This window comes from Zychaea mexicana (genome assembly GCF_025766255.1).
Source record: "Zychaea mexicana strain RSA 1403 chromosome Unknown BDB00scaffold_241, whole genome shotgun sequence".
Classification (NCBI taxonomy): domain Eukaryota; kingdom Fungi; phylum Mucoromycota; class Mucoromycetes; order Mucorales; family Lichtheimiaceae; genus Zychaea; species Zychaea mexicana.
Window position 1 is genome coordinate 10,352 of NW_026516904.1, and position 18,111 is coordinate 28,462.

At 33.8% G+C, this 18,111-nt stretch overlaps 5 protein-coding genes across 5 annotated transcripts; 1 reads left to right on the forward strand and 4 right to left on the reverse strand.

Annotated features, from left to right (window-relative positions):
• Positions 1-2,871: 2,871 nt before the first annotated feature.
• Positions 2,872-3,654, reverse strand: BDB00DRAFT_777372 (uncharacterized protein; the record flags this gene model as incomplete). Its single annotated transcript, XM_053120311.1, has 3 exons — positions 2,872-3,175; positions 3,250-3,464; positions 3,532-3,654. Coding segments are annotated over 3 exons (642 nt in total), but the record flags the coding sequence as incomplete, so codon positions are not given.
• A 1,288-nt stretch (positions 3,655-4,942) lies between these two features.
• Positions 4,943-5,894, reverse strand: BDB00DRAFT_793755 (uncharacterized protein; the record flags this gene model as incomplete). Its single annotated transcript, XM_053121245.1, has 4 exons — positions 4,943-4,949; positions 5,130-5,219; positions 5,552-5,718; positions 5,817-5,894. 4 exons carry the CDS (start codon positions 5,892-5,894, stop codon positions 4,943-4,945), a joined length of 342 nt encoding a protein of 113 aa, XP_052972248.1.
• A 1,391-nt stretch (positions 5,895-7,285) lies between these two features.
• On the reverse strand, positions 7,286-8,799 carry BDB00DRAFT_793756 (uncharacterized protein; the record flags this gene model as incomplete). Its single annotated transcript, XM_053121246.1, has 6 exons — positions 7,286-7,589; positions 7,711-7,877; positions 7,945-8,098; positions 8,170-8,435; positions 8,534-8,700; positions 8,781-8,799. 6 exons carry the CDS (start codon positions 8,797-8,799, stop codon positions 7,286-7,288), a joined length of 1,077 nt encoding a protein of 358 aa, XP_052972249.1.
• Positions 8,800-15,206: 6,407 nt separating this feature from the next.
• BDB00DRAFT_880377 (uncharacterized protein) lies at positions 15,207-16,100 on the reverse strand (the record flags this gene model as incomplete). Its single annotated transcript, XM_053127985.1, has 5 exons — positions 15,207-15,224; positions 15,333-15,486; positions 15,558-15,617; positions 15,656-15,822; positions 15,921-16,100. 5 exons carry the CDS (start codon positions 16,098-16,100, stop codon positions 15,207-15,209), a joined length of 579 nt encoding a protein of 192 aa, XP_052972250.1.
• A 992-nt stretch (positions 16,101-17,092) lies between these two features.
• Positions 17,093-17,817, forward strand: BDB00DRAFT_284122 (uncharacterized protein; the record flags this gene model as incomplete). Its single annotated transcript, XM_053116782.1, has 1 exon — positions 17,093-17,817. A coding segment is annotated over one exon (312 nt), but the record flags the coding sequence as incomplete, so codon positions are not given.
• Positions 17,818-18,111: the final 294 nt, after the last annotated feature.

Below are 18,111 nucleotides of genomic sequence, written 5' to 3' on the forward strand. Positions count from 1 at the left end.
CGTAAAATCGGAAGTATGTAAACTCCAAAATGAGAAGTACGTAAAATTTTATAGTACAAATATACAGCACGAGAACTGATTTATGTACTTCGGTGGCCAAGTACGTAAATTTCTAGTGGCTAAGTACGTAAAAATCTAAAAGAGGAAAGTGAAGTACGTAAAAATTTACAATACCCATATAAAACTAATATCAAAATGGAAGAGACACATAAAAAATTTACATCAAAAATAAAAAGATCAATTATAAATAATTTTATGATTGAAAACAATATTAAAAATGTTAATTTTCTATATGATGAAAAAAATAAGCAAATTGATTTTGAAATATCATATAATAATGAAAATGGTCAACAAGAAGAAAAATATCAAGAATATTATAAAATAACAAAAAGAAGAGGAAGTAAAAGAAAAAAATACAATAACAATAAAACAAAAAATTTATCAACACCATCTGTTACAGATGATAGTTCATTAAAAGGTAATGATGTATTAGTAAGTAATGAGAATTATAATAGAGAAAAAAATATTAATGAGCTATTAACAGATAATAGTGAAATAGAAGATAATAACAATGATAGTAATAAACGAAGTCTTTCAAATCTTAGTACTCCTGATATTAGTAATACTAAAAAGAAAAGATATAATAAATGTAGAAATTTTGAATACAATGGATGCTATATAAAAGAAGATAGTAATAGAACATATTGTGAACATTGTTTAGAAGATGGTTATTATACAGATGATGGTAATTCAAATAATAATAATTCAGATAATGATAATTCAGATGATAGCAATTCAGATGATGATAAAGAAGATAATGATAGCAATAACATTAATAAAAATTTTCAAAGAGATGAATATTGTTTACAATTGTTATACAATATATTAATGTATGAAAAGAAATTATTAAGTGAAAATAATACCAATAAATTAAAAAATGTGGATATAATATTTGATAGAATAAAGAGTATTTTTATTGATCTTGGATTTTCGTTTGATTTTCATTATAATACATAATAACTGTTTTTAACATTTCAAACAAATTATGATGATATCTTTTTCTAAAAGCATAATCTAAAAAATACAATGTATATAGCTCAGAATCTTTTTTTATATTGGGCATATGTTTTCTTAAATGCATCCAAAAACCTTCTATACTATTAGTATGTATTGTTGAATCATTTGGACCCACAAAATATTTTGAATGATCAACTGCTTTATGAATATATCCTATATTATTTAAGCTTGTATAAGATCGTAAACCATCAGTGATTATAGTTGTTCCTTGATAAACTTGATCCTTGATTATTGGTAATAATGTTGACATTTTTCAATTTTGAATAGGCACCAAAAAGAACAGATTTGAATTTCTTTGATAACCGCCTAATAATTACATATGTTTTCTGTATCGTTTATGCTTTGCAGTAGTAATTTTTGTTTTGCCAAAACAGCATTCGTCGATTTCAACAATTTCATCTTATCTACCAATTACATTTTTCCATAACTCTTGATTGTTAAGGATCCATGTTTTTATCGCAAAGCATATTTTTGAATATAATCGTGTAACTGTTTCATCATCGATTCCCATTTGTAGAGACACTTTTATAGGAGAAGGATCTATATAAAAAACAAATTAATATTCTATATGTTATATTATAAAAGATATATACCAATCATCCATTGACGTAATAGTTCTACTATTTGTATTGGTCGTAGATTTGTTTTTTCAAATAATGTTTCGGCAAATACACCTTTTCTAATATTATCTGGATAATAATAAAATCGATATCTTTGATAATATTTTCCAATGGATAATGGTTTTTCGTATTTTTTACAAATAAAAGGTTTTATAAGTCCTTGCTTTTATAAATAGATTATAGCTTGTTCATCGTCGTAAAGTGTTCAAATAGTGTTTCATTTGATTTAAACATTTTGATAAAGAAAAAGAAAAAAAGTGTTTTATGAAAAATCAAAAAAAAAAATTTATATAACTTTATATATTTTGTGTAACTTACCAAAGAATGCTTGTAACCCTAATTTGTCTGTCTGTTAAAATCAATAGATAATAAGCTGTAGTATATTAATCCCATTCATGTTTTTCCTACTAGTTATATACATACGATCATACCTTTAAGCTGCTGTATCAAAATTATCTGAGAGTAAAACAACTACACATTGTATATGATGACATACGATAAGCAGGTGTTTCTATCGATTTATGGGGGCAGAAAAATGGCCTCTGGGCAAAAGGGGGTAGTCAGCTAAATTGAAAGTTAGCAATGTTAGTGACTAACTCTGGTTTGGAAAACTGCTAATTTTAGCAAATAAATGGATTTAGCAGGCAATTTTTAGCAGGGAATTCTGTGCGCCAGTGGTGGCAAATACCTCTTGAGAACTCATGTTATGTAAAAAAACAGCTTGCAGGTGAAACAAATTGCTACAGAACAAAAAAGTAAGCTAGGTAATAGATACAACACAGAAACAACGATGATGGGATATTAAATTGGTACTGCTTCTGATTCGGTACTAGATGTCTTTCTTTTTTTTTCCAGATTTTGTTGTTATTGGATGAATGATGGCAGTAGAAGAATAGGTCGCTGAGAACCATATTCGTTTTCATCTTCAGTCTCGCTCAATAAATCATACACGTCAGTCATTGTTTTTTTGTATGGTAAATGACTCGGATGATGGACTTGATGTTCTTCAGAAAATCGGATGCAGTCGATGGATAATGATAAAACCGAGCTGGACGATTGATCCTTGAGACACAACTACAAGGACAATCCATAACGATAGGAAGCATATTTAAACCTAGCAGTCAGTCGAATTAGTGGACTAGATGGACGAAGAATAATTGTAGTGTATTGCAAATTAGTAAATTAACTCACCAGAAATGATGATACCACATGTCTTTGTACTTATGAGTTGCGACAGACACTCCTGAACAAGATCATACAGCATATCTTTCAAGTTTTTTGGCAGCTTCATGCCTGCTTCATATAGTGTTTTTGTGCTGTTGACATCGGATATTTTTCCTACTTCCACAGTGCCGAATAACAAATATTCTGTAGTGAAAAGAATGTCGGTTTTTGTACCGATTTTTCGTCTGGATAATGCAGCAAGGGAGCGATCGAGATTAACTCGGGTTGAAGAGGCTTTAGAGACATATTCTCCACTAATCAGAATATAAAACAGACAAGTTAATTTATCATGATAATCCATACGCAATGTTTACCACCAGATACATACGAAATAACATCAAGGTCTCCATTGTCGAAACAACAGTCAATTATTGACCATGCTCTCTTCATATAATCAGCTTCGGTCTTAAATTTTTTGTGCAGGCCATGCATCAAGTTCTCCAACACATTCCTCACTGATGAATGAACCCAGTAAAGGTCTGCATCACGAATTGGGTGGAGGCTATGTTTCGTATATTCGTTCCAGAGTTCATCCAATGTTTTCTATTGTTGCAAAAAAAATGTTATACATGTCTTAAAGCAAAGAAAAAACAAGAAACAAGAAACCTACCAAGCCGTTGTAGTAATCCAAATATGTTTGCATGCTTTTAGGTAATTCTGAGAGTGTTACTTTTTTTTCATCCTCTATTTCTTTCAATTCACTCTTAGTAAAATACTCGAGCCAGACTGGATCAGGGGTTTAAACCTTAGTTGCTGTTTTTTATGTAAACAAAGATTTGAGAATTATTAAAGGGTTGAGATTTATTATCGTGTTTGAGATTTTTCAAACATTTTATTTTTAAAATTATAAAAATTGAATTTTAATTTAAAAGAAAAATAATATATCAAAAAGGATTATAAAAAACAATATGGTTGCCTTCAATGATTTTCTTCCAATTAATCTTATCAATCTAAGGATTAATTTATGTCATGAATTAAATATGTTTATGCAATTAGAATTTGAAGATTTTATTAAAAAAAATATGCTTGAAAAAATCCAAAAAAAAATTAATTCAAAAGTTAAAGATATATTTTCTAATAGTTATTTTTTATATATATCTATGCATAATAGTTTTTGCACATATAAATTTAAAAAAGGAAAACATGAAGGTAAGTTTTGTAGTAAGAAAATTAGAACAAATTTACCAGATGATAAAAAGGATTATATGTGTTGCAAACATAGTAAACTACATATTCCTAAAAAGAAGTATAAACAGGATGTAGTGAGTAAAAACAGTAAGATATATAATGAGAGGGAAATTAAAAATAAAATAAAATCCCAAAAAAATAAAAAAAATAAAAAAAAGAAAAAAGATAAATATAAGATTATTCTTGGAAACCCTTTATTATTTTCCTTTTCAGAATTTTTTCCATAATTTGATTTTTTACACGTTATTTAGTATCAAAATATTATAGGTAGAGTATATCTTTTTATATATTAGAATACTTTTTAAATAATTATATATATTATAATTATAATCAACTTTTTAGGGTGTTAAAAACTTTCTAGTAGAATGTCAAAATAAAAAAAAATTAATTTTGACATTTTACTAAAAATATAAAAATCTTTGATTTTTATCCAGACGGAAAAGAAAAAAAAGAATGGGTTTAATATTATATAATATTTAATTAGTAAAATGACATTTTACTAAATATTAATAAAAACAAAAAAAAAGAATTCTTTTTTTTCTTTTCCGTCTGGTCAAGAATCTTTGATTCTTGTAAAATAAATTTTATAATATATATGATGGTGGAATGGCATTTTTTTTTTTTAAAAAAATGGCAATTCACTTAAATGAGAAAATATTAATAAATATAAAAATTATTGATTTTATTTTAATATTTAATAAATAATGGAGAATTATCTTTTTTCTTTTTTATAATGACTCTATCAAGAAATATGATGAGTTTGATAAAATTCAAACCTTTAGCCATCAAAGATGGTCATCTTATTTCTATTTGTGACTTTAATATATATAAATTTAAACTCTAAAATAAAGAAATTTTAGTAATTTATATAAATTTTATAACAAATTCTCAAATATACGCATAGTGATTAACCCTCTCAGAAGTGTCTAAAATCATTGAATGACTAAGGCTAGAAAAGAATAAAAAATTAAGTACGAGAGAAGAAGAGGAAGGGTAAAACAATCAAGAATAAATACTTACTGTTCGTTGGACAGTTTGATGGCAAGCTCCTTAACTTTATCTTCCACCACCGTCCCAGTACTAAGTGTCCAAAAGGTGTTGCGATTGAGACTTTGGTACGAAATATAACTTATAGTTAAAAGATAATAAAAGGTTTATAGGTCATTAAAAAATTATAATATTTTTTAATGTAATAAGTCTAAAAATTAAAAACTATATTTATAAATATGGTTTTTTAATTTTGTAATCCTAATAAAATTTGTAATTATTAAGTATTTTTGTAATTCTTATGAATACAAAAATTTTGTAAATATAAAATAGGGGTGGTTGAGAAACTTGCTTTCGAAACGTTTGGGGCTCGATAATGAGATTTAGACCAATAACAAAAACATTTATGTTTTGTTATTATAAGAGAGAACAAATGCTATGATTTGTTCCTCTACATCGCGTCAAACTTCTTATAGTCGCCTTCTTTTAGTTTTGGGGTGGTATTATTAGTGGTGGTAGTATTTTTTGTCGATGATGCTTCTGAAGGGGTTGCCGATTGGTTTTTGGATAAATGTTCGAAAAATGCTGTGGTCAGCACACCCCAGTCAACCTGGGATTTAGCCTAACAATTTGCCAGATATATAAAAAATGAATAACGGTGAACTTTTGAAACATGTATTAAACTGCTCTTTTTTGTGTCATATATATTTAAGTACCTACTACAGTCAAGTTATGTTTGCGGACAATCTTTGCAAAACGCACAGACCACAAGTCTTTATAATTTTCACCAAGATCCATTATTGACGCGATGAACTGACGTTTGCTCTTGATGAGCTCGTCCAACTTCAAAGGGTGATTTGCTTGGTCAAGAACATATTGCTCTATAACTTTTTGTAACATGGATTATAACATTTTAGTGGCCATTGTCGTGTTCCTTGATATTGGCTTTGTACTGCTTAACTTCTATTATGTCTTGACTTGAATTGAAAATCTTAAGTACTCAAATATTCTGCTCTGCTACACTTAATATATTATCTACTTCAACTTTTATTATGTCTTAGTTGACTAAAACTATGTCCAGGTTGACTGTTATTATGTCTAGGTTGTCTATTATTCATGTTTAGATTGATTATTATTCTTGTCCAGAATGATTTTTATTTATGTACAGATTGATTTTTATTTTGTCCAGGTTGATTTTACTCATGTCTAGATCGATTTATATTCATGTCCAGGTCGATTTATATTCATGTCCAGATCGTTTTATATTCATGTCTAGATCGATCTTTATTCATGTCCAGCTTGATTTTCATTCATGTCTAGATCGATTTTCATTCATGTCCAGCCTAATTTTCATTCATATCCAGCTCGATTTTCATTCATGTCCAGATCAATTATTATTCATATCCAGATTAACTTTTATTCATGTCCACTTAGATTAACATTCATGTCTACTCTGCCTAAAATTAAATCCCCTCTGCCTAAATAAAAGTTCAAACGTCTACTAGGAGATGAAAAATCCTGTATAATATATTTCAAGATATAATATAGTTAGAAAAAAACAAATAAAAAATAAAGTTTTAAAATCTATCAATTATAATAATAATTACTACTTACTTTTAATATATTTAACTTAATCTTTCTTATTTTATATTCTAAATTTTCATACTTTAATAAAAGATGATCTTATTCATCCATATACTTATAGTTTTTATTTTCATCAAGAGAAATTTTATTATAATATTCTAAAGCAAAATATAATTCTTTTATACTTGTTACATTATAGTCAGAAAATGTTTCTCTAGTTTTTATATTATATTCTTTTGCTTCAATTATTTCTATTTTATTATTTTTATCTTCATTTATTACTTTCTTCTTTTTCTTATAATTAGAGATGTTTATATATGCTCCCTTTTTAATATTTTATTTTTTAGTATTTTAATATTTTATTTTTTAGTATATTAAAATTCAATTTTAAAAATAAAAAATATGCAAAATAAATTTTTGTCAGTAACTATATTTTCTAAGTTTTAATTAACCCTATATTCTATACTTAATCTAAACTATTAGCTTGTATTGAACTCAATTATATTTATAGAAAGCTAACTCCAATCATGCTAGTAATTACTTTTGGCAAGAGGAAGCGAATTAGTGGACTGGATGGACGCAGAATAATTGTAGTATATTGCAAATTAGTAAATTAACATACCAGAAATGATGATACCATATGTCTTTATATTTATGAGTTGCGACGGACACTCCTGAACAAGATCATACAGCATATCTTTCAAGTTCTTTGGCAGCTTCATGCCTGCTTCATATAGTGTTTTTGTGCTGTTGACATCGGATATTTTTCCTGCTTCCACAGTGCCGAATAACAAATATTCCGTGGTGAAAAGAATGTCGGTTTTTGTACCGATTTTTCGTCTGGATAATGCAGCAAGGGAGCGATCGAGATTAACTCGGGTTGAAGAGGCTTTAGAGACATATTCTCCGCTAATCAGAATATAAACAGACAAGTTAATTTATCATGATAATCCATACGCAATGTTTACCACCAGATACATACGAAATAACATCAAGGTCTCCATTGTTGAAACAACAGTCAATTATTGACCATGCTCTCTTCATATAATCAGCTTGAGTCTTAAATTTTTTGTGCAGGCCATGCATCAAGATCTCCAACACATTCCTCACTGATGAATGAACCCAGTAAAGGTCTGCATCACGAATTGGGTGGAGGCTATGTTTCGTATGTTCGTTCCAGAGTTCATCCAATGTTTTCTATTGTTGCAAAAAAAATGTTATACATGTCTTAAAGCAAAGAAAAAACAAGAAACAAGAAACCTACCAAGCCGTTGTAGCAATCCAAATATGTTTGCATGCTTTTAGGTAATTCTGAGAGTGTTACTTTTTTTTCATCCTCTATTTCTTTCAATTCACTCTTAGTGAAATACTCGAGCCAGACTGGATCAGAAGTGTCTAAAATCATTGAATGACTAGGGCTAGAAAAGAACAAAAAATTAAGTACGAGAGAAGAAGAGGAAGGGTAAAACAATCAAGAACAAATACTTACTGTTCATTGGACAGTTTCATAGCAAGCTCCTTAACTTTATCTTCCACCACCGTCCCAGTACTAAGTGTCCAAAAGGTGTTGCGATTGAGACTTTGGTACATCGCGTCAAACTTCTTATAGTCGCCTTCTTTTAGTTTCGGGGTGGTATTATTGGTGGTGGTAGTATTTTTTGTCGATGATGCTTCTGAAGGGGTTACCGATTGGTTTTTGGATAAATGTTCGAAAAATGCTATGGTCAGCACACCCCAGTCAACCTGGGATTTAGCCTAACAATTTGCCAGATATATAAAAAATGAATAACGGTGAACTTTTGAAACATGTATTAAACTGCTCTTTTTTGTGTCATATATATTTAAGTACCTACTACAGTCAAGTTATGTTTGCGGACAATCTTTGCAAAACGCACAGACCACAAGTCTTTATAATTTTCACCGAGATCCATTATTGACGCGATGAACCGACGTTTGCTCTTGATAAACTCGTCCAACTTCAAAGGGTGATTTGCTTGGTCAAGAACATATTGCTCTATAACTTTTTGTAACATGGATTATAACATTTTAGTGGCCATTGTTGTATTCTCATTCAGATCCATTGTTATTATTACTCTTTACCTTCGTCAATGGTATCCATGGCAACAAAAGACCTAATGTTTTAAAACAACTTTACACCTGCTCCTAGTTTCCCAGTAACAATTTAGGCAAGAAGTGGCAAATGGTAATGTTAAAAGAGCGATGATATTTAAATTTTATCTAAATTTGCATAATATTTTTTTAAGAATTAAATTTTATAATATATATAAAACTAATATCAAAATGGAAGAGACACATAAAAAATTTACATCAAAAATAAAAAGATCAATTATAATTAATTTTATGATTGAAAACAATATTAAAATGTTAATATTCTATATGATGAAAAAAATAAACAAATTGATTTTGAAATATCATATAATAATGAAAATGGTCAACAAGAAGAAAAATATCAAGAATATTATAAAATAACAAAAAGAAGAGGAAGTAAAAGAAAAAAATACAATAATAATAAAACAAAAAATTTATCAACACCATCTGTTACAGATGATAGTTCATTAGAAGGTAATGATGTATTAGTAAGTAATGAAAATTAAAATAGAGAAAAAAATATTGATGAGCTATTAACAGATAATAGTGAAATAGAAGATAATAACAATGATAGTAATAAACGAAGTCTTTCAAATCTTAGTACTCCTAATATTAGTAATACTAAAAAGAAAAGATATAATAAATGTAGAAATTTTGAATACAATGGATGCTATGTAAAAGAAGATAGTAATAGAACATATTGTGAACATTGTTTAGAAGATGGTTATTATACAGATGATGGTAATTCAAATAATAATAATTCAGATAATGATAATTCAGATGATAGCAATTCAGATGATGATAAAGAAGATAATGATAGCAATAACATTAATAAAAATTTTCAAAGAGATGAATATTGTTTACAATTGTTATACTATATATTAATGTATGAAAAGAAATTATTAAGTGAAAATAATACCAATAAATTAAAAAATGTGGATATAATATTTGATAGAATAAAGAGTATTTTTATTGATCTTGGATTTTCGTTTGATTTTCATTATAATACATAATAACTGTTTTTAACATTTCAAACAAATTATGATTATATCTTTTTCTAAAAGCATAATCTAAAAAATACAATGTATATAGCTCAGAATCTTTTTTTATATTAGGCATATGTTTTCTTAAATGCATCCAAAAACCTTCTATACTATTAGTATGTATTGTTGAATCATTTGGACCCACAAAATATTTTGAATGATCAACTGCTTTATGAATATATCCCATATTATTTAAGCTTGTATAAGATCGTAAACCATCAGTGATTATAGTTGTTCCTTGATAAACTTGATCCTTGATTATTGGTAATAATGTTGACATTTTTCGATTTTGATAGGCACCAAAAAGAACAGATTTGAATTTCTTTGATAACCGCCTAATATCCACATATGTTTTCTGTATCGTTTATGCTTTGCAGTAGTAATTTTTGTTTTGCCAAAACAGCATTCGTTGATTTCAACAATTTCATCTTATCTACCAATTACATTTTTCCATAACTCTTGATTGTTAAGGATCCATGTTTTTATCGCAAAGCGTATTTTTGAATATAATCGTGTAACTGTTTCATCATCGATTCCCATTTGTAGAGACACTTTTATAGGAGAAGGATCTATATAAAAAACAAATTAATATTCTATATGTTATATTATAAAAGATACATACCAATCATCCATTGACGTAATAGTTCTACTGTTTGTATTGGTTGTAGATTTGTTTTTTCAAATAATGTTTCGGCAAATACACCTTTTCTAATATTATCTGGATAACAATAAAATCGATATCTTTGATAATATTTTCCAATAGATAATGGTTTTTCGTATTTTTTACAAATAAAAGGTTTTATAAGTCCTTGCTTTTGTAAATAGATTATAGCTTGTTCATCGTCGTAAAGTGTTCGAAATAGTGTTTCATTTGATTTAAACATTTTGATAAAGAAAAAGAAAAAAAGTGTTTTATGAAAAATCAAAAAAAAAAATTTTATATAAGTTTATATATTTTGTGTAACTTACCAAAGAACGCTTGTAACCCTAATTTGTCTGTCTGTTAGAATCAATAGATAATAAGGAGTTATCTTCGGGGATTGGCTTGGGTCACAAAACTGAGTCACCAGCCAAATTGTGACCTTACACACAATAATCGCATTGTAGAAAAAATTTGAGTACCCGCTAGGTCACCGCTATGAATCATTTATGACACATCTTGCATATGCCTTTGACATGACACACATCCTTAGACTCAACGAGCGTAGCAGTAACAATGCAATAACACGTACATTGACTCATTCTCAATTAGATGAGCATCAGTGTTTTCTTTGCTATCACAAATGATATAAATAAAAGACCGTTTACTATTCTCAAAAATGTTGCCTTTATTTATTTGCAATACGTTTCCAACTTTTCAAGCTCTATACTTTTTTCTAACACATCTTTGTCAATTATGTCTCTCAACACCACTGCCAGCTCCTCTACGTATCAGGCTTCGCAAATGGCTATGTGTGAATCTATGAATGAAACGCACCGTGAAGCACTCGAAGCACGCCCAGCCAACACGAAGAAAACCTATGTCAACAAGCAAACGGAATACCGTCAATGGTGCGATAGAATGATGCCACATTTGCCTACAGAAACTCGTTATATTGTTTATGGCGACAAGCTCCATTTGTTTCTCAAAGAAGAGGTATGTACAATAATTATGAAATGTGCGACTTCAAACTCATAGTTTTGCTGTACTGCTTCTTAGCTTATACAATCTCAATTAACAGGTCATGAACCGTGATGCTCGTCGCAAGGGCAAAGGATCGACCCAGCTCAAGAAAATCAAAGCTTCCACTTTCATGAGCTACGTTGCCGCCATCGTCGATTTATATCAGCAACAAGTTCGTTCGTTTGCCAATAGTCATCCTCATCCACATAGCGCTGTCAAGGAACTTATCGACCTCGTTCAAATCCGCGAAGAAAGCCAACGACGTGAGAATTATGACGAACGTGCACTTGGAACATTGATCGATGGATATACGATCACCGATCAGATTGCCGACGTTGTCGATTACTACATGGCCAAGAACGAGGGTCTCACTTGCGCAATGCTCTCGCATTTTTGCTTTCTCACTATTGTTTGTTGCGAAGCGAGTCGGCACGGAAGGCTACCTTACCCGATATGCACAGTGTCGAATTGGAGCGTGAAGGCCCGTCCGAATGCCATTCCCTCATGATGATTATCAAGCAAGGAAAGACAAACAAGCACGGTCGTCTGAAACTTGTCGCCTGCATCCGGAACACTCGCGTCGAGATATGCCCCTTCATGGCTCTTTCTTTTTATTTTTCCTGGCGTTGGCATGTCGAAAACGAACCATTCCCCGTCTTCATTCATAACCAAGATTGGTATGATATCCGCTTGCTCAAGAGCACCTCTCCTTCCGCCACCAACACCATCGAAATCTCATATCAGCAGCAACTTCGAGCAATCGACGAGGCGTTTGCCAAATGTAACATTGTCTCCTCCAAGAAGACACATGCCGCCCGTGAATCCTCATGCAAGATAGCAGATTTGGATGGTGCCGACGAGGCGCAGATAAGAAGATTAGGCAGATGGAACAACACTACGATGAATGGTGCTTACTTGACAAGTCTTCCTCGTGAAGTCATGCGTGTCTTGGCCGGCTTTCCTGCTCAACAGGGTCACTTCTTTCTGCCTCGTGCTGCCGTTGACCCTCCTCAAGAATTATGCAAAAAGATTTTTCCTCGTGTCGAATACTGGCTGGAAACAATTCGACCTGATCAAGTGGCTGCCGCCGGTTTCTGCGTCTCTTAGGTGTTCTGCGCGTTACGTTTCTTCAAGACGCTGTGCTTATGCAAGAAAAGTATCCACATCATCCAATTTTTCTCAATCATATATTCAGAGAGCCGCTATACATCCAGTTCAAAGAGTAAGTATTGATTTTAAAAAATGCACAAGATGATCATCAATATGGTACTAATTGTTGTAACTATTTTGACTATTAGAGATCTTCAACGATCCATCCGAGAAGATGCCACCCCTCAAGATCTGCTCTTGCAACGTGCCGTACCTCACCTTGAGCAACGCATGAGCACGATGAACAATGAAATGGTTTCGCGGTTAGATGCAATGCAAATGCAGATGGAAAATATGACGAAGAACCTTTCTGACCTCGTATCCGGCCGTGCGACGGTAAACCTAAGCATCAATTGGCCATCATCATCATCATCAGCAGCAGCAGCAGCACCAATGCCAACACAGCAGCACTATCCAGAGCAGCAGCCAACAACAGCAACAGTTACATCCATCCCGAGTTCAGCACCTTCTGAATCATTGGGTCTTGATGCAACGAGTGAGCCACCGTTTTACATGATGAGCCGGGGAATCAAGAATGTCACTGACCTTTGGGCAGAGTGGTCGGTTGGGCTTACTGGAGGCTATGCAGTGAAAACACTGGAACAACGTTGGGGTGCAAAATGGAGAAACGGCGATCACAAGTTCTTCAGTCGCAGAATCAAGATCATTAAGGAGGTTGAGCGATTTGCCTCTGCCAAAGGGATTTCGGAAACGACAGGAGCAGCAATGGGCGAAGAAAGGCGCAATGCTCTTGGACTTAGCTTAAACGAGCTTAACAAACAGGCGACAACGATTTTCCAAAATATTTAGGTGTTTATGATAGCTCTTTTCTCCCTTTGCTACTTGTTCAGCAGACCCACTTAAACTAATTACTTGAAATAAATGAAACATATTTTGTTTGAAGAAGATAAGAAGCGTCGCTTATTGTAAAATATCTTTCCGTCATATGTTTTAGATTTACTGTTGTAATGGCGAAATCGCAAGTATAATATAGATGAATTTGAAAATGGAACACATGACAATGACAATGACAGGTAGTAGCATAGCAACGGTGTCAGAAACAAAAGGACAGAGAGTAATATTATTATTTTGTGACCCGCATGACAATAACTCCAGTTATTTTTCATATAGATGGCAGAAAACAAGTGTTATTTCTTGCGGGTCCCTTTGCGGGTGACCTGCTGTGACATGTCGGGACATTGAGGTTGTATAATAAGCTGTAGTATATTAATCCCATTCATGTTTTTCCTACCAGTTATATACATACGATCATACCTTTAAGCTGCTGTATCAAAATTATCTGAGAGTAAAACAACTACACATTGTATATGATGACATACAATAAGCAGGTATTTCTATCGATTTATGGGGGCGGAAAAATGGCCTCTGGGCAAAAGGGGGTAGTCAGCTAAATTGAAAGCTAGCAATGTTAGTGACTAACTCTGGTTTTGAAACTGCTAATTTTAGCAAATAAATGGATTTAGCGGGCAATTTTTAGCAGGGAATTCTGTGCGCCAGTATTGGCAATACCTCTTGAGAACTCATGTTATGTAAAAAAACAGCTTGCAGGTGAAACAAATTGCTACAGAACAAAAAAGTAAGCTAGGCAATAGATACCAACGCCAGAAACAATGATTGTAATGATATGATGGGATATTAAATTGGTACTGCTTCTGATTCGGTACTAGATATCTTTCTTTTTTTTCCAGATTTTGTTGTTATTGGGATGAATGATGGCGGTAGAAGAATAGGTCGCTGAGAACCATATTCGTTTTCATCTTCAGTCTCGCTCAATAAATCATACACGTCAGTCATTGTTTTTTTTGTATGGTAAATGACTCGGATGATGGACTTGATCTTCTTCAGAAAATCGGATGCAGTCGATGGATAATGATGAAACCGAGCTGGACGATTGATCCTTGAGACACAACCACGAGGACAATCCATAACGATAGGAAGCATATTTAAACCTAGCAGTCAGTCGAATTAGTGGACTGGATGGACGAAGAATAATTGTAGTGTATTGCAAATTAGTAAATTAACTCACCAGAAATGATGATACCACATGTCTTTATATTTATGAGTTGCGACAGACACTCCTGAACCAGATCATACAGCATATCTTTCAAGTTCTTTGGCAGCTTCATGCCTGCTTGATATAGTGTTTTTGTGCTGTTGACATCGAATATTTTCCTGCTTCCACAGTGCCGAATTCCAAATATTCTGTGGTGAAAAGAATGTCGGTTTTTGTACCGATTTTTCTTCTAGATAAGGCAGCAAGGGAGTGATCGAGATTAACTCGGGCTGAAGAGGCTTTAGAGACATATTCTCCGCTAATTAGAATATAAACAGACAAGTTAATTTATCATGATAATCCATACGCAATGTTTACCACCAGATACATACGAAATAACATCAAGGTCTCCATTGTCGAAACAACAGTCAATTATTGACCATGCTCTCTTCATATAATCAGCTTCGGTCTTAAATTTTTTGTGCAGGCCATGCATCAAGTTCTCCAACACATTCCTCACTGATGAATGAACCCAGTAAAGGTCTGCATCACGAATTGGGTGGAGGCTATGTTTCGTATGTTCGTTCCAGAGTTCATCCAATGTTTCTATTGTTGCAATAAAAAATGTTATACATATCTTAAAGCAAAAAATAAACAAGAAACAAGAAACCTACCAAGCCGTTGTAGCAATCCAAATATGTTTGCATGCTTTTAGGTAATTCTGAGAGTGTTACTTTTTTTTCATCCTCTATTTCTTTCAATTCACTCTTAGTGAAATACTCGAGCCAGACTGGATCAGAAGTGTCTAAAATCATTGAATGACTAGGGCTAGAAAAGAACAAAAAATTAAGTACGAGAGAAGAAGAGGAAGGGTAAAACAATCAAGAACAAATACTTACTGTTCGTTGGACAGTTTCATGGCAAGCTCCTTAACTTTATCTTCCACCACCGTCCCAGTACTAAGTGTCCAAAAGGTGTTGCGATTGAGACTTGGTACATCGCGTCAAACTTCTTATAGTCGCCTTCTTTTAGTTTCGGGGTAGTATTATTGGTGGTGGTGGTATTTTTTGTCGATGATGCTTCTGAAGGGGTTGCCGATTGGTTTTTGGATAAATGTTCGAAAAATGCTGTGGTCAGCACACCCCAGTCAACCTGGGATTTAGCCTAACAATTTGCCAGATATATAAAAAATGAATAACGGTGAACTTTTGAAATATGTATTAAACTGCTCTTTTTTGTGTCATATATATTTAAGTACCCACCACAGTCAAGTTATGTTTGCGGACAATCTTTGCAAAACGCGCAGACCACAAGTCTTTATAATTTTCACTGAGATCCATTATTGACGCGATGAACCGACGTTTGCTCTTGATGAACTCGTCCAACTTCAAAGGGTGATTTGCTTGGTCAAGAATATATTGCTCTATAGCTTTTTGTAACATGGATTATAACATTTTAGTGGCCATTGCCGTGTTCTTATTCAGATCATCGTTATTGTTACTCTTTACCTTCGTCAATAGTATCTATGGCAACAAAAGACCTAATGTTTTAAACCAACTTTACACCTGCTCCCAGTTTCCCAGTAACAATTTGGGCAAGAAGCGGCAAATGGTAATTTTAAAAGAGCGATGATATTTAAATTTTATATATATAAAATGGGTGCGCAAATTTTTATGTACTTCCATTTTCAGCGATTGCAGGAAAAGCAGTCGCTCTGGTAGGAAAACCGGTCTCTTTTTTCTGAGTGCGTTCCTTGACTACTTACACTCACTAGTCTTACAAACTCACTGATGTCGTATTCTAAGCACTGCTATAACGATCCTCTCATATACATTGTTACACCAATTTCATGGATCAAGACTCACACGCATAATATTCTCCATATTGCCCGACATCGTAAAATAACCACTTATTCTCCTTAACAAAGTTAACCCATGGGAAAACGTCTAGTAATCACCATCACGTAATCCTTTCAAACAGTATAAATAGTGGTATCAAAAGTCATTAGTAATATCCTGAGATGGAAAAATTGACCCTGAATAAAGACCCTACCAAGATTCTCAAGTGCTTCTACAGTCTCCTAATATCTCACCTAACACTTTTCATACCACATTTTTTTTCACTTGAATTATCTACCATGAACAACAGCAACCAACAAACCTCCACCCCCTCTTCTCCCCGTGCCGACGATGAACCCCAAATCAACCAAGAACAAACATCCTCGCCGGCCCAAGCCAACTCGGAAATGGAAGGCGTCGAGTACCAAGAGCTCGATCTTCAAGGTTCGCTGGAGTCCGAGCACGCCGACCCCCAAGTGGTCTTCGAGAAGTCCATCAACTTCTACAAGAAACGCATTGGCGAACTCAGCATCAGCCTCGCACACGCCCTCACCAAGAACGATGCCTATGAAGAGCGCAAGACCCTGACTTCTCGGATCAAAAAAGCTCAAGCAAACCTCCACCGCTTCCAAGACCTCCTGAAGGACCTGACTGCGGATAACCAACCTGGCAAGGAAACAGAACAGGCACCAATGCAGAAGAAACCCGCGTGCCGAATGACATACAAGGACTTACCCGTATTCCAGCTCTCCGGTGCGCATATTTGGCACCACAACAAGGAAGTATTTAGCTCACCAAGCCATTTCGCTCGTACCTTCGAGCTCGCATTGTCCGCCATGGAAGGTGATCTGGACCGCGACTGGGAAAAGTGGCTCCCCCTCGCCATTCACCACGACCATGACGCCTAGGTTGAAAGAGAGCTCAAGGGCAAGGGACTGTCATGGAAAAAGGCCAAGAAAACATTCCTTCATCACTTCGAGTCATCTGATCGAATCATTGCCAAGGCCACCGAGGTGTTCACGATGACCATGCGCAGCAACGAAAGTACGCTCGACTATGGTACGAGGTTCCTCGCCGCTGCCCGCGAGGCAGAAATAACGGATAGCCAACAATTAGCCCTGCGCTTCCTGGCCTCGCTACTGCCGCACATTCGCGAAAACACGTTGGTCGCCTGGCACGGCCGCAAAGGAAAGAAGTTGCCGAAGTCCGTCTCTGCCGCCCTAGAGATCGCCCAAGCCGTGTCCATGCACAAGCGCACTCACCAGCAGTCGTACGCTGCAGAGGATTCCTCCTCGCGCGCACACTCACGTCGCCGCACACACACAAACTCATCAAATACACCCGCAGGCTCGCAAAGTCACCGTCCTGTTGGTTGTTCATACCATGGGCCCAGCGCTCATCATTCGTCCGCCGAGTGCAAAAAATTGGGCAAAATGACTGCCACCAACAATTGTAAATGGTGCAAGAAGCCATGGTCAGTTGGACACAAATGCCCAGAATTCTACGAACACAAGGCGAAAGAAAGCAGCAGCAATAACAACAGCAACACCGGCGCCTCCTCAGGTCCAAGAATTCGCGCAGTCACGCGCACAGAACAATCAAACAACGGCGGAAA